We start from the raw sequence: 14,906 nt of genomic DNA, 5'->3' as shown, positions 1-14,906 counted from the left end.
ATTCAAAAGTGGAAGCAAATACAGATTCACAAAGAGAAGTTCACAGGCGTTTTCCTGATTTTGTGGGGGCCCTAGCTAAAATCCTTATTAACAATCTGATGAGTATTTCTGAAGAAGACAAAGCTGGCTCATGGGTATCCACCTGATAGAAAAATACGGCTTGCAAAGCTGGGTACAGAGGAAAGGGTAACAGAAATAAACCATGTAACACTGCAGTGTTTTGAAAGATGCAAGGACAGAACAGAAATGTAGTAGGGAACTATTCCCTCTACAATATAGCATTATAAAGCAAAGTTCAGATGCCAACAAATGGGGGAAATAAATTAAGCATTTAAATTAAGACCATAAATGCATCAAAGTCAATTTATCAGTTTCACTAAGGAGAACTTTGGAAAAAGCTTAGTGCCCTGTAACAAGTGAAGCAGAGAAAGTTTGAACTTGTGATAAAAATTACAAATGTGACCGATAGGTAAGATAATAACAATAAACAAAGCCTGGGAGCAAGAGGCTGCTGTCAGTTCAAGACACTAGGCTTCCAAGATCTGGGAAGATGGCAACTCCAAACAGGAAATATAGAGGATTAAAACCGGGATCGCCGTGGGATGAAAAAAAAAAAAAATCTTTTCACTATTTTCCCGCTATAACTATGATCAGATTACATTATGTATATATTATAAAATTATCAATATTTTTCTTATAAAGATCGTTTATTGGAACAGCAACATTACAGGGCAGACAAAAAATCACATAGCAAGGGATAAATCAGCCGGGAACTTTGGTTTAAAACGTATCAGTAACAACTGAACGGGATCAGGGATGTGAGAACTACCAGTATTTCCTGAGGTTTAAACAAGGTGAAACAGAGAGCAATCACACGGGGCAGGAAAACACTTCTCCCGGGTATCCGCTGAGCCCGCCGTGGGGAGACGGGGGGCCCACAGCTCGGGCCCAGTGGCCCGGGGCAGGGACAGAGGCAGCTCTGTCTCGGGGAGCCGAGGAAGCGAAACCTCCGCCGGACCCATTACGCAGCAAAAAAATCACCACGGCACCCTCCCGGAACCGCTCCGAGCCTATTGGGAACATCGCGCCAGCGAAAACACCCGGAGTGACCACTTTTGAACAACATCCGACTCCCACTTTCCCGTGCTTCCCAGATGTTCCCCTGTCTCGCGGTTCACCGCCGCGGGAGCGGGCGCTGCTCCCTCGGCCCCACCGCACACGGCTGCCCCTCCGTCCCCGCCGGGCGGGAAGGGCGCGGTGGCCGCGCCGCCCGGGCGGTGCCTGGCCCGCTCCGCCTCCCCGCGCCGCGGCAGGAAGCCGGAAGCGGCCGGGGCGCTGGGCAGGCCGGCGGGAGGCGGCTGGTGCGTGGGGCTGCCGGGCCGGGCAGGGCGGGTTCGGGGGTGGCCGCGGAGGGCCGAGCCGAGGTGGGCTGCGGCGGCTGCTTGCCCTTGCCGCCACCGCGCTGGTGCCGAGGGGAGGCGGCCGCCGCCGGGCGCGGTGGTTTCAGTTTCCCGGGGCGGCGGTGGGGCCTTCCCGGGAGCTGCCGGGTCGCGGGCGGCGGCGGCGCGCCCCGAGGTAGCGGCGGGCCCGGCCGTGCAGCCCGGGAGGGACGAGGCGCGGCCGGCCCGTGGCGTCGGCGACGTGCCCGGGGCCTGGCCTTTGCCCCGGTCTCGGTGACATATCCCCGTGAATGCCCCTCAGTAAGCGGCGTCACCTTCGTGGCTGTAGGAGTTGTTAAAGTTTTACCTCGGGAATCTCGTCCTGCTGTGGGGATGAGCCCCGGGGATGTTTCCGCCGTACCCCACGACTCTGAGAGAGGGCCGTGGCTCTCCGTTGGTTTCCGGGAGCTGCAGTCCCAGACAGGCCAGTCCTCTTCCTGCATTACGGACTGGACATGCCGAGAGTAGGGGTGATGAGCAGCACTGGAGCCAGGCTTGCCATTTGTTTTGTGTGCCTTTGGAAAAATGTGCAGTTTCCTTAGGGTTCAAGCAGCACCTTGTGTGGCTAAGGGCACGGTATTTCCCTGATTCAGATGCTAGCTGTTGGACTAGAAACTCCCGTAAGGAGGTTGTAGCTGAAGAAAGCAGGAGCTTTAAGGGAGGAAGCTTCTTTTCTAAGCCTTGAGAGAGGGCATACAGGGAAGTGTAAAGTGTTAATAGTTACCAGACTGTAAGTAACATTTATTTGGAGCCTCAGCACCTTGCCTGTTGGCTTTGGTTGCCTGTAGGATCTTGCCCTTAAACAGAAAGAGCCATCACTTTAACTTAGTCATCTGTCCTTGCTTGCCTGGTGGAGTTGTACATTGCAGCTGTCAACAAGGGAGCCATACCTGCTTTGTGTGCTTATCCCGTGTGCCTGAGGTAACAGAAAACTCCTTCATATTAATTAGAAGCAGTCAATACTCCTGCTTCAAAGCATTGGGAGTTTTTAAAAAAATCACATTAGCAATGCAGTCTTTTTTTATTACAATCCCCTCTGCTAATAAGTTAAAAAAGTAGTAGCGTGACCAGAAGCAGAAAAATATTAAATAGAAAACACCTAAAAAGCAGCCCTCAAGCCCCTGAAATGCTAATGAGTCATGGGGGCCAATAAATCAAGCTGCTAGCTGGAGAGAGTTCTTTAGATGTATGTGAGGAGCTTTTGACTCATCTAATACCAAGCTTAATGACCGTAAGTGTGATGTGAAGAAACAGAAAATTCAGCATTAAGTCTAGTGACAGGATCAATCATACAGTTAGAGCTTTTTTTTTTTTTAATAGGAAACCCTTAGTGACTTGATTTAGGAATATAGTGGAAGAAATTAAAAGAAAACTTGACATGCTAAGTATTTAGCAAAGATCAGTTATGACTTTGTCAGAGAATGCAAAGTATTAAATCAAAGGGGGCCTAATGTTATTCGATCTAATTGTTATAATTTGAAGGTTAAAGCTGAATGAGACTTCATACCTAAAAAGTGAAGACTGCCAAAAAGAGCGTACTCTTTCAACAAAAAAAGGGTAACAGTGCAATACTGACTTTGTTTTGTTGCTTAATATGTACCCTGGGATTATTATTGATATATTTATATCTGTAGTTTTAAGAGTGAAAAAACCCCAGACCTTGAGAATCCATTAAATGACTTGCTGGTTTGGGGTTTTTCTTAATATCTACTGAATGATACTGAAGATCATCTGTTGCAGTCATGTCCTTTTGTTTTTTCATCCACTGACCTTTGTGCATACTTAATTATAAAGTAAGAAGGTAAAGAAAAAGAGCTGATCTTGTACATAAGCTGCCTTTATCGTTTTGGGAAAGGTAATAATTCAGTTTCTCAATAGGCTACTAATTTTTGTTTTTATTTGAATAGACTTCGATGAAGAATTTCTGTGCACTTTCTGTCTGATTAGAAAGGATTTGTTATGGTTCTATGTCTTGGTATGAGTCTAATGAATGTTGTTTTGAAGTAAATCACAAAATACATGGTTACTGGTAATGTGCCAGCTGGCTTGTTACAAGCAGGGTTTTAATTATATGAGGAATGTTTTAAATTGAAAATTTTACAGATGGTTTGCAGAGCAGGCTGTGCATTATTTCTTTGCATCCTCTCTTCCTTACCTTCTATGTCTGCATCACAGATAGCTCTTTGGCATCTACAGTAACTGCCCCGTGGGAGAAGTCATCTTATTCTACTTTTGCAAATTGTCTTGTCAGAGTCAACCAAGAGTTGTAAAGGTTGGGGATGTGGTGTTAGGTTTTATTGTTGTTGTTGTTGTTGTTTAGATTTGACATAAAACCTTTTGTCCCTTCTAGAGGCATTAAGAACTTTATCTAGATTTTGCAAATGGCACTGCTGCATGACTCTCAATTCGTTGCAGAGTAATGTCAGGTCTTTGCATTGTGTCTTTGCATTCTGTATGCTACTTGTTATCGCCTAGATGTTTTGGGACAGCTTTGCAAGAAACTTCACATCTCACATGAGCAAATAGCTAAATGAAAGTGTGCAATCTGCAGTCACTACACGCAGAGAAATGTGCTCAGAGTCATGAGAACGCGTGTGCCTGCAGTGCAGCACGGTAGGATCAGGAGCAGTGCCCGGGTGTGTGCTCCACCTGCCTGCCGGGGCAGGGTGGGGGAATGGTGGCTGGCATGCGGCTTTGTCCGCTCTCCTGCGGTGTGCACTGTGGGACTCCTGTGTCACCTTGTGCACCAGGGAGCTCTCAGAAGGTGCCAGTCACCTTCTGGTGACAAACACAGGAAATTCTGTCATGCCTCTTCTTCAATAGTTACAGGAAAGGCTTCTTTCTTTGAGTATCAGTCAGCAGTTTCCTGTCAAGTATCACGTGCAAGTAACATGCAGTGTCCCCTGCCAAGCTGGGCAAAGACAGCTACAGCTACTGTAGGAGCTTCCCCTGGTCCAGTTGCTATTCTGCTTTTGAGATTCTTTAGGTTTGGGAAGCTGCATCTTTGATTTTAGAGCCTTTTGCTAGGTTTAATGGCAAAATCAGTGTGTTAATTAAACCAAAAAGTTAAGCATATTCACCTTCATCTCTGCTGTTTTGGCAAACAGGAAGATCTGGCAGTTCTAATGTTTTATTTTATGTTAATGATTTTAATTTAATCAAAATTTTTTTCCTTTTGAATTTGTGAAGACATTTGGGTATTTGACAGTTCATATTTCAGGAAGAATGGGAAAGCCAGGCTGTCTCTCTAGATGTGACATACCCCATATGAAATTTTAGAAATGAGAGAAATGTCCCTTAAATTCTTTCAGTAGTAATTGCTGGATCTGGCAAGTGAATGAAAATACTTGCGTTGATTGTGACTTTTTTTTGAGCTCATGTAAAAGGAGCATTCTGTGAGTTGTTAGTCCAGTTCCTTTACAGTTCTACTGAAATGCAACTTCCAGAGCCAAAGTGATCTAAAATATGTGTACTTATCTGCCATCATCTCAAATGTCTGTTCTTTGGGATATGTACAGAATAGTGGAATTCAGTTACAGGTCTTGCTTTCCTTTAGAAGATCTTGTGCACGTGGTTTTGACTCTTTTCTATGTATTTTGTTACTTTATCGTTTAAGCACCATGTACAACACTAAAGGGATTATAAAGCTTTCACCTTTCCAGTTGATTTTTCACACAAAGTTTGGGGAATATAGACCTTAAATGCAGAGAGGTGTTGTGTCAATGGCATTAGTTTTGATTGTTGGGCTTCACCTCTTATTCCTCTACTTGGTTGTCCTTAATTCTCCATGTCTTTGGAGTTACAGTTGGGGTTTGGACATTTATATTTCCTTCTAATTAAAATAAGTCCCTTTCATGTATTTTATTACATTATAATTCAGTGTATTGAACTTTCTGTTTTTAAGGTGAAAAAGAAAACTGTCTAATCAAAGAGCAAAGATGCAGAGCACTTCAAATTACCTCTGGCTGTTGTCTGACATTCTAGGACAGGGAGCTACTGCAAATGTTTTCCGGGGACGACAGAAGGTTTGTGAGGAACTTTCATATGCAAGTTGCTTCTTGAAATCAACAAAAAAAGTTCAAGATTTAGGCCTAAAGCAAATGTATCTGTGTAATTGTTCATGCTTAGTTTTTAATTTTTAGTATTTGTCCATTGAATTAGAGTTCTGTAGTTAGATTTCTAAGGATTTGATTTTAATGTTGTAATGTTGTACTTGTTGTAATGTTGTATTATTTTTCCTTGTAAAATAATAACTGTTATGAATTCTTCATTCCTTTTTCTTTAATTTTATGGAAAAAATAAACCTTGTTTAAGACTTTGAATAGGAATAAATGACCTACCAGTTTCTATTATACAATCCTATGATTTATATCTTCATTAAATTGTCTTTTAATTTTTTTTATCTGTTCTTTTAAAACCTGTTTTGGTGATTTTTATTATTTCTGTGCATGAAATATTCTTATTGTAGTGGATGAAGCTGTTGTTAGTTGTTGTCTATAAGTCAGTGCTTTTTAAATGTCTTCTTGGTGATGTGCCTTGAGTAATCAGTGCAAAATAGTAATTTTTTTGCCATGTAAATGATACATTGATGTATGTGTGTGTTGCAACCTGAGTGAGGGGTTGAGATGACCTTACTTGTGTAGGTCATTCTATTCCTATGAATTTCACAGTATGTCTCACAAAGTGAAGATAAGTGTAGTTGTTAAAGTTCCCTTACAGTAATGACAGTCTGTGTGAAATCAGTACAAAGTGATTTATAGGCTATAGTGTTTCTGTGTTCCACGTTTAAGTGTGAAACAACTGTAAGCAATAATTTAGTGGTTAATGTCCTTTTCTGGGTGAGTGAATTTCAAGACAGAATGATTCCCCTGTAAACCAGTTTCATGGTTGCACCTGTCATCACCCTCACTAGTCTGAGCCTGTGACCTGCAGCTCATTGTCAGTGGGAGAAAGCTCTTACCTGGGCACCAGTAGTGCATGTGAGTGTTGCTGCAAAGCACACCTTGTCAAAGCACAGGAAGGCTGTGTCCTTAGAAATAACCACTAGCACAAACTGCTAGTGCAAGCTTATTCCTAGAGTGGGTACAGGGAGATGCTTTGCCCTGGGAAAAGGACAGAAGTTACCAGCTGGGGCTTAGTCTGACTTGAGTACAAGTGTGATTAAGCTTGTAATTGTGCTTCTGACACTTACTATGTGGGTTTGAACTGCTTCAGGATTTTACATGAGTGGCATGTAGTGCTTGAAACTGCCTTTGAAAAATCAAAATACTGGTTTATCAGTATAAACAGAACAGTAAAGAAAGAGAGAGTAACGTTCAGCTACCAGAAATTGTCTTTTAATTTAAGCAAGCCAAGTATGTGCGTGCCTCTCATTGATAAGTGCAAGTAACTTGCTGAAAAAATATTTTTCTGCTAAGTTTATGAGTAATTTTTAAATGTGTAGACTTTCTTATGCTAACTGTTCTTTTTTTCAAAAGCACTTAGGTTTTGTGACCTAAGGAGTTTCCATTCTGCTAGTCTGTTTGCTTCTAGTCTATATTAAATTAAACCAATTAAATTTTTTTAGCAGAACCTTTATTTCCACCTTAGCGCAAAATACTATTTTGAAATATTTCTAGTCTGGGTATGCTCACATGTACAACAGAAGATCTCAAAATTCTTGGATAATGTCTATGTGTACATTTACAATCTTTTGCTTCTGTTTGATGAGTAGTTTGTTTGTTTTCAACAGAAAACTGGGGATTTATATGCTGTCAAAGTATTTAACAGTATAAGTTTCCTTCGTCCTGTGGATGTTCAGATGCGAGAGTTTGAAGTATTGAAGAAACTAAATCATAAGAACATTGTCAAATTGTTTGCCATTGAGGAAGAGGTAATGCATTGTTGTAGTTGTGATCTGAGATGCGTGGAAGTAATCGCAGTTACTGTTTTTTTGTTTTATCCATAAATATAGGACATGTAGTTACATTTTTAAAGAATGGTATCATATATGATGATTCAAATACTCCCACCCAACCACCACCATATTTTGGTTTTCTTTCTTCTTTGTCGTTGTTGCTGTTGAAAGAACATGCTTGCTTTCAGGAGATGAAACACCTTCAGTGTGTAGGCACAGGTTTGTGTTTGATGATTCTTCATCTCGAGAAGCCTCTGTCCTAAGTTTTATCTTGAATTAGGATTTTTAAGCTACCTACATGTATCAATATTTAATAGTTGAATAATGGAACTGTTTATAGTTGAAGGTGTTTTGGTAATCCTGACAATTTTATGCTTTTCCTTTGCTACCAACTAAATTGGTGACATAGGATACTATTATACAGTAGAACTGTGTAATAGTGTAAATTGCAGCAGCTGAACTGAAACTGAGACTGATCAAGTGAAATGACCGAGATGCTGAGATGAGTAAAGAGTAAAGGACAGTCGGTACTCTCAGCACTTATGGTGTGTAGTTTCTCACTTGTCCACCTGTCAATACTTCTGTCAACCTGCTAGTGCCTAGAACTTGAGGCTTTCTCAATTATTTTTCCCTCTCCAAGTTGGAATACATGAAACAGTTTAAAAATCCACCTGTACTTCTTTTGAAGATCACCAGAATGGGATTTATGATATAGCTATAGATTTTACTTTGCTTTTCTTTTTTGATTGTAAGATCTTGTGGTTATTGATAATTTCTGACATTGGTGTCACAACAGTCAGATTCTTAATCTCTTTTGATTTTTTTTTTTTTTTTCAGACAACTACTAGACACAAAGTACTAGTTATGGAATTTTGTCCATGTGGGAGTTTGTACACAGTTTTAGAGGAGCCGTCTAATGCCTTTGGTTTACCGGAGTCTGAGTTCTTAATTGTTTTGAGAGATGTGGGTATGTAGACTTTGGTCTAATTTGTTGACTGAAACAAACTCATACTTGTTTTGTTTATCTTGAAACAGCAAGAGACAAATTTACATGACTGTCAACTAATTGAACAAATTAATATGGTCTTACGGAATCACATCTTTTATTTGTGTCTATGTTGGTATAGGTAGCAGCATTAAGAAGCCATTTCTGTGTAAAGTATTGATGTAATTTTTTTTATTTCAAGATTATTTTTCACACATTGAACTGACTTCTAGTGATAATTTCAGAAGAGTAAAATAGAAAAATAATATGATTCACTTGTGTTTACCTGCTATAAAATTTTCTTCCTAATTTACCTGCTATAAAAATTGCTTTATGGGAAAGATGTTACTGAGAGCAGGAAATGCTGTAATTTAGCTGTTTGGAAAGAAAAAAAAAGCAATCTGTGGTCATGGTCTTTTTGTTAATTGAGTGTCCCTTCTCATTCCCATTTCCCAATGAGAACATATGCATGTCTTCCTAGTTACAATTCAGTGTTTGCCCAGTCTGTGTCACAATGTATACATGAATTCTGTGTTTATTTTTTCCATTGAAGTGGCTGGGATGAATCATCTCCGTGAGAATGGAATAGTGCACCGTGACATCAAACCAGGAAATATAATGCGTGTTATAGGTGAAGATGGTCAGTCTGTTTACAAACTTACAGATTTTGGTGCAGCAAGAGAACTTGAAGATGATGAACAATTTGTTTCTCTCTATGGCACAGAAGAGTATTTAGTAAGCCCATATGATTTAATTTAATTGAAGCAATGTTTGAAGCCTGAGGCCCTCTGTGATTATAGTTGAATAGGTGAAGGTCATGTTGTTGGGAATTAGTATTTAAACCTTTGTATTATAATTGTTTTTATAACTTTCCGTTGGGCTTTTTCACCTTGGGTCATGCCATTTTCTGCTAAAATACATCAACCTTGAAATAATTTCCAGGTCCAACTTCAACTGTTGCCTTGTGTGAAAGGAGGAACAACAATGTTTTAGTTATGAATATATTTGCCTTTATCTCTGTAGATGGGTTTTAGTTTGTGTTTGAGCTACTTGGATGACGTTAGGTGCAGTTAAGATTCATGTGAAACCTTGGCCAACCAAAGAGAGGCAGGTAGAGAAGTATCAAGACAAGCACCTTAGCATGATTTTCTTCCTGACACGTTTTCTCACATGTATATCATAACTGATACTCTCCTCTACTATGGATCTTTTTTCAGTTTGGTTTCTGTTATTTCAAAATCACCTGGAGGAATACTGAATTTCTTCTCTTCTTTAGTGGTCTTTTATACTAGTAGTCACTCTTCAGCTGAATTTTAAAATATTTTTGCAAAGTTTTCAATAAAAGTGACTGTCACACCTAGGAATATAGTGACATTTGTTAGAATAGCTTAAGGAACTTCTATGATACAGGCAGGATTTGCTTTTTAAAAGAACTGAAAGCTTAGACTGACAAATTACCTTGCTGTGGAAGGATAGATTGGGTTTTTATCTTTATAAAGCTTCATAAAGCAATTCTAACTTTTTTTTTCCTCTTTAGCATCCTGATATGTATGAGCGAGCAGTTTTGAGAAAAGAGCATCAGAAAAAGTACGGAGCAACAGTTGATCTGTGGAGCATAGGGGTCACCTTTTACCATGCTGCAACAGGGAGTTTGCCGTTCCGACCTTTCGAAGGACCTCGTAGAAACAAGGAAGTGATGTAGGTAATCTAGAAAGAGAATTTTATGTTGGTAAATCACATCAGCCCTTTAAATGCTTTTTACCAAGAAATCCTCCACACATACAGTAAAATTTAAAACAGTGAAAATATTTAAGGAAAAATACTCATTTGTTGTGGTATAGCCCCAGTAGGCAGCTAAACATAACACAGTTGTTCGCTCAGTCCTCTGTAGTGGGATGGGGAAGAGAATTGGAAGGGTGAATGTGCAAAAACTCATAGATTGAGTTAAAGACAGTTTAATAAGTAAAAAAAAGCCCCACAACAAACAGCAACCCTTGCCTCTTAAACCCAAAGGGAAACAAAACCAAGAAAAACAAGTAATGCAGAAAAATGCCCAGTTGTTCATGACCAGCCAACTGATGCCCAGTCAGTCCCTGACCAAATGCCACCCTGGCAAATTCTTCCCCACCTTCTCCTTAGCTTATGTTGCTGAGTAATATGGTGTGGTATGGAATATTCCTTGGGTCAGCTGTCCTCCTGTATCCCCTTCCAACTTCTTGCCTGCCCCCAGCCTACTTGCTGGTGGGGCAGTAGAAAAGTAGAAGAGGCTGTGATGCTGTGTAAGCACTGCTCAGCAATGGCTAAACATGCCTGTGTTATTAACACTGTTTTGGTCACAAATACAAAACATGGTACCATACACTACCATGAAGAAACTTAACCTATCCCAGCCAAAATCAGTAGAAACATTCTGCTTCAACAGGGATTTTACTGTGTGACACCTTAAAATCTGAATTAAGCATTTGAATTGAGAAGGACCTGAATTAAGCTCCCCAAAATACTGATGTTTTTCCACACATCTTTTCTTCAGCCTGGCACTAGGCTGGTCTGTTGCAGTGTCGTGTATATAACTTGGCTACTTGGGCAAAATTACGGTATTCTGAAATGGGTTTTCAGTGCTGCAAATTTTTGTTGTCCTTTAAATGGTGGTCTTCCCCAGCAGTCTTGAAATGGGTGCACTACCCATGAGACTGACATTTGAGTAGTACAGTTGTGGACTGCAGCTGAAGATAACAGGGGTGGCTTCTGAACGGAAAACAGAAGTTGTGTCTGTGATGTGATGATTGTATTTGATTCTTGTTTCATCTTGGTCTGATTCTATTTTGTTTTTCTGTGTGTTGCATTTTAAAAATAAAGCAAGGTGGTACTTGGGACCTCTAACACATCAATAACATCTCTGTTCTGGTACTCCGTGTAAAGCTGACTCCAGTTTTCTTAGTTGAAGAAATTGCCTATCTTGTGATTTTTTTTCCCTGTAAGAATTCTTGTCGTAGATGTTTGAGAGATGTTTTATATACACCTTGTCCTCCCCAAAGAGAAAGCACAACTGAAATTTTCTATTGCAAAAAGCCTATTGCTCCTCATTCGTTTCATGAAAAATTTGAGAAATACTTACCTGTGCAATGCAAAGTTAAACAATGCCAAATTGTATCCAGATTTCTGGATGTTCCTTCTATATGCCCAAGCCACTTTGTGGTGGCTAAATGTCATCTCTTGCTATAGAACATGCTAGAAGTTAGCATTTTAATGTGTAAATTGAACTAAATTGACTTTGATTAATTAACTCTTGTGAAAACCTTTGGTTTCCTTCAGTATGCTGGAAATATCTCCTGAACTTTTCCCCAAGGCTGAAGTAGACAAAGTTACTTCTCCAGCTAGCTCTTCTAGCACTGCTCTGTCAGCTTGTAAGTGAAACTTCCTAACTGTTGCACCATGTACAAATTTAGGCCAACCTGTTGTTTTAATTTGTATTATTGCTGCCCCTTTGAGAATTAGTTACAAGACCTATGTATGTATAAGAGGTAGTAGTTGAAGTCTCCATTATTTTTGTAATGTGTTGCAGGTATAAAATAATCACTGGAAAGCCTTCTGGTGCTATTTCTGGAGTACAGAAAGCGGAGAATGGACCTATTGAGTGGAGTTGGGAGATGCCTATTTCTTGTAGCCTTTCAAAGTAAGTTTGAACAAAAAAATGTTCAAAAAATGTTTCAATGCCACTTGATTGGACTTTTCCAGTCATATTCTAGGATTGTGTCTTTGGAGCAGAGATTTGACGCAGTTTTTTCTTTGAACTCTTCAGTACATCTGTACAGTCTGATATTTGGTTATAAAGTGGTTTTTTCCTTCACATCTGTCCAAATAGTTTTATGATTGCTAATTTACAAATGACCACATCTGATGTGGTTTGAAAAGTGTAGTGGTTTTGGTTCAAAATATTCATTACTTACTTGTTTTCCTTCTGTGAGATAAGAATTAGGAGAAAAGCAAAGCAGGCACAAACCTTAAACAGTTGCAGTACAATGAAAGAGTTTTATTACTAATAGAATTAAAAGTAAAGAGACAATAACAAAACAAAATTAAAGCAAATCCCCCCCCCCCCCTCCAGCCAGCACTTCTCTCCTTTTACCTAGCTCACACAAGGGATAACAAAACATGGGATGTTAGTCAGTGTTCCAGTTCTTGAAAAGTCTCTCTCTTATGCTTAAGGGAAAAAAGGGTTTTTCCTTCAGTTGCACGTGGTTCCCAAACTGCCACTAACAGCAGATCCGCCCGGAAACAAACAATCTGCTGTGTGTAGAACATCTCTCCCATGAAAAATCTCACAGTTCTTTCACACTGCAAAACATGGGCCATCACATGGGGTTATTCATCTTTTTAAGGATAAGTTCTTTTGGCCTGCACACAAAGGCTCTTCTTTGCCACAAGTCTCTAACAGCCTCTTGCTACTATAAAGCCTGGCATCGGCATTCTTCACAATCTTCACAGGCACACGAAGATACTCCATCCCCCCATGTTCTTCAAATGGATTAAAGAGACAAACAGTTTGTGGTATTACAGTTTCTTACCACGGCATGCAAGAAGGTTTCTTTTAAGCTGCCCGCCAGAATCGTGGCACCGCCCTCTTTTCTCCCGCCGCCATGCTCAGCTCTGTCCCACGGGACTCACTTCTCTTTCTCTCTGACTGACACCGCCATGCTGAAGTGTTCTTGTTCAGCCTTTACGGTGGGGAAAGCCTCGCTCCCTCTGTGCTGCTGGCTGCGTGGTGTCTTCTTCAGTTCAGCACGAAGTGTGCTGGCTGCAGACAGGAGGCTCTGCCGGCTCCCGTTGACTCCGCCGGCCCCGCGTGGAGAGGAGAGGGACCCGCCGGTCCCCAGAAGCCGCGCTGGATGGGCTTAGCTGTGAGCAGTCCATGGCTGGTTTTAGCTGCCTGTGGCTCTGAGGCAGCCCCCCCCAGCCACCCAGGGTCCGTGCCACAGCGTTGGGAGAGGGGGAAAGGGGCAGTGGCCCCGGCCCGGCCCGGCGGGGCCGGGAGGCTCCGGAGCCCCCACCTCCCAGCAGGCGAGCTCCGACCAAAAAAGGGAAGTCCCGCCTTTCTGTGCGGTTTAAATATGTAAATTGTGAGAAGCGTAATTGGTCTTAAAGACTGTCCATCAACTCAGGGTCAACCCAATACAAAAAGAAAGATTATTACTGCATTTTCTTTACCCTCAGGAATGAAGAATCAATACCTTTGATGGCCCTCATTTCTTGCAAGAATGTGACTTCAGACGTGACAAAGATTAGGCAGTAGGAAGGAAATGATGAGCAAAGACAGTTCAGAGGCTTATTTTTTGCTAGGAAAAAGGTCACAGCACATTTTAACACATATTCGTATCTCTTCAATTTATCATCATATTTTTGCTTTGTATGTCCATAATATTCAGTAGGAAGAGCCATGAAAGATGTTATTTTGGTATGACTTGGAAAATACCTCCCATAACCCATTTACCTTCCTGAGACTTCTTCCGTACTTTAACGTTACTAATCCTTCATGGTAAAGGAGGAAATAAATTCTTCTATGAAGAGACTCTAGAAGCAAACTTTTCTGAAAGCCAAATATGTACATCCTTAAGGGGTGTAGACTCAAAGTCTGGTTTATATCCATTCATTAGTTCAGAGTGGGCAGAACTTGGCTTTGTATGTGTTTTTTTGTAGTACTGCTCGTTTGTTTCCTCTGCTTATTCTGTATAATTGAAGTGCTTGAAATTATAAAGGAAGCAGATTTTTTCATTAAACATCTCTTCACAGTAATATTTTTAAGTAGCATTCAAACAGTATTTAGTGTTATAAGTTTAGTACTAAAGTGAGTTTGAGCACAGCATCCACTGACCTCTAATGGGGTCAGCAGTGTGCTTGCAAGCCACTGCAGCTTGCTTCAGAACGTTACCTGTTACCCTGGCTTGATGTGTACATAATGTTAAAATTTTGGAGAAGTTGTTCATGATAATGCACAAGTGGGATCCATAAAGATCCATTCAGGTGCCTAAGGTAGAAATGTGAGAAATTTAAGCTGACCTTTCTCCTAGAACAGTAACAACTGTAAGGCAATAGTTGCATGGGTTCTTCCGCAGCATTCAAGCTGCATGTGCAGAGTATTTATTTAGCTCCATCTCAATCAGGATGAATTCTTAGTGTTGACAATTTAAATAATGAGTCTTTTCTAACCCAGGTGATTTTGATTGAAAGCAACAGTGTTGCATCTCCACCAGCAAATCCTAAATGGCGGTAGCTTGCTTCAGAGTGATACACTGTGGTGTGGGGGGTGAGCTGGGTAAAATGCTACTACAGTGGTAGAAGGTGGCCTCAGCTCAACAATGTAGACTTACTAAATTCTTTGCTCTGTCTGTGAAATATTTCAAGTACCAAGAAAAAATACTTGATAGTTAAGCCTAAAAATGAAAGATTTAAAGTACGTGTGTTTATGAAAAACAATGGACATTGTCGTTGAACATTTTGTTGCTCACTATAGGAAAAAAGGCACTGACATATTCTTGTAAGGGATAATAGATGTGTATTCATGAGGAAGTATGAATTCATTTGGATAGGT

General features: G+C 40.7%; 1 protein-coding gene across 1 annotated transcript in view; it reads left to right on the top strand.

Annotated features, from left to right (window-relative positions):
* Positions 1–1,327: 1,327 nt before the first annotated feature.
* Positions 1,328–14,906, top strand: part of TBK1 (TANK binding kinase 1) — a 29,533-nt gene continuing 15,954 nt past the window's right edge. The window contains exons 1-7 of the mRNA XM_082279722.1: positions 1,328–1,361; positions 5,344–5,464; positions 7,171–7,311; positions 8,173–8,302; positions 8,874–9,055; positions 9,858–10,018; positions 11,883–11,993. Coding sequence (XP_082135848.1) covers positions 5,378–5,464; positions 7,171–7,311; positions 8,173–8,302; positions 8,874–9,055; positions 9,858–10,018; positions 11,883–11,993 — 812 coding nt within the window. The 5' untranslated portion in view covers positions 1,328–1,361; positions 5,344–5,377. The remainder of the gene's footprint in view (positions 1,362–5,343; positions 5,465–7,170; positions 7,312–8,172; positions 8,303–8,873; positions 9,056–9,857; positions 10,019–11,882; positions 11,994–14,906) is intronic.

The sequence above is a fragment of the Coloeus monedula genome (assembly GCF_965178545.1).
Source record: "Coloeus monedula genome assembly, chromosome: 4".
Classification (NCBI taxonomy): domain Eukaryota; kingdom Metazoa; phylum Chordata; class Aves; order Passeriformes; family Corvidae; genus Coloeus; species Coloeus monedula.
This window is presented reverse-complemented; position numbering and strand designations above follow the sequence as displayed.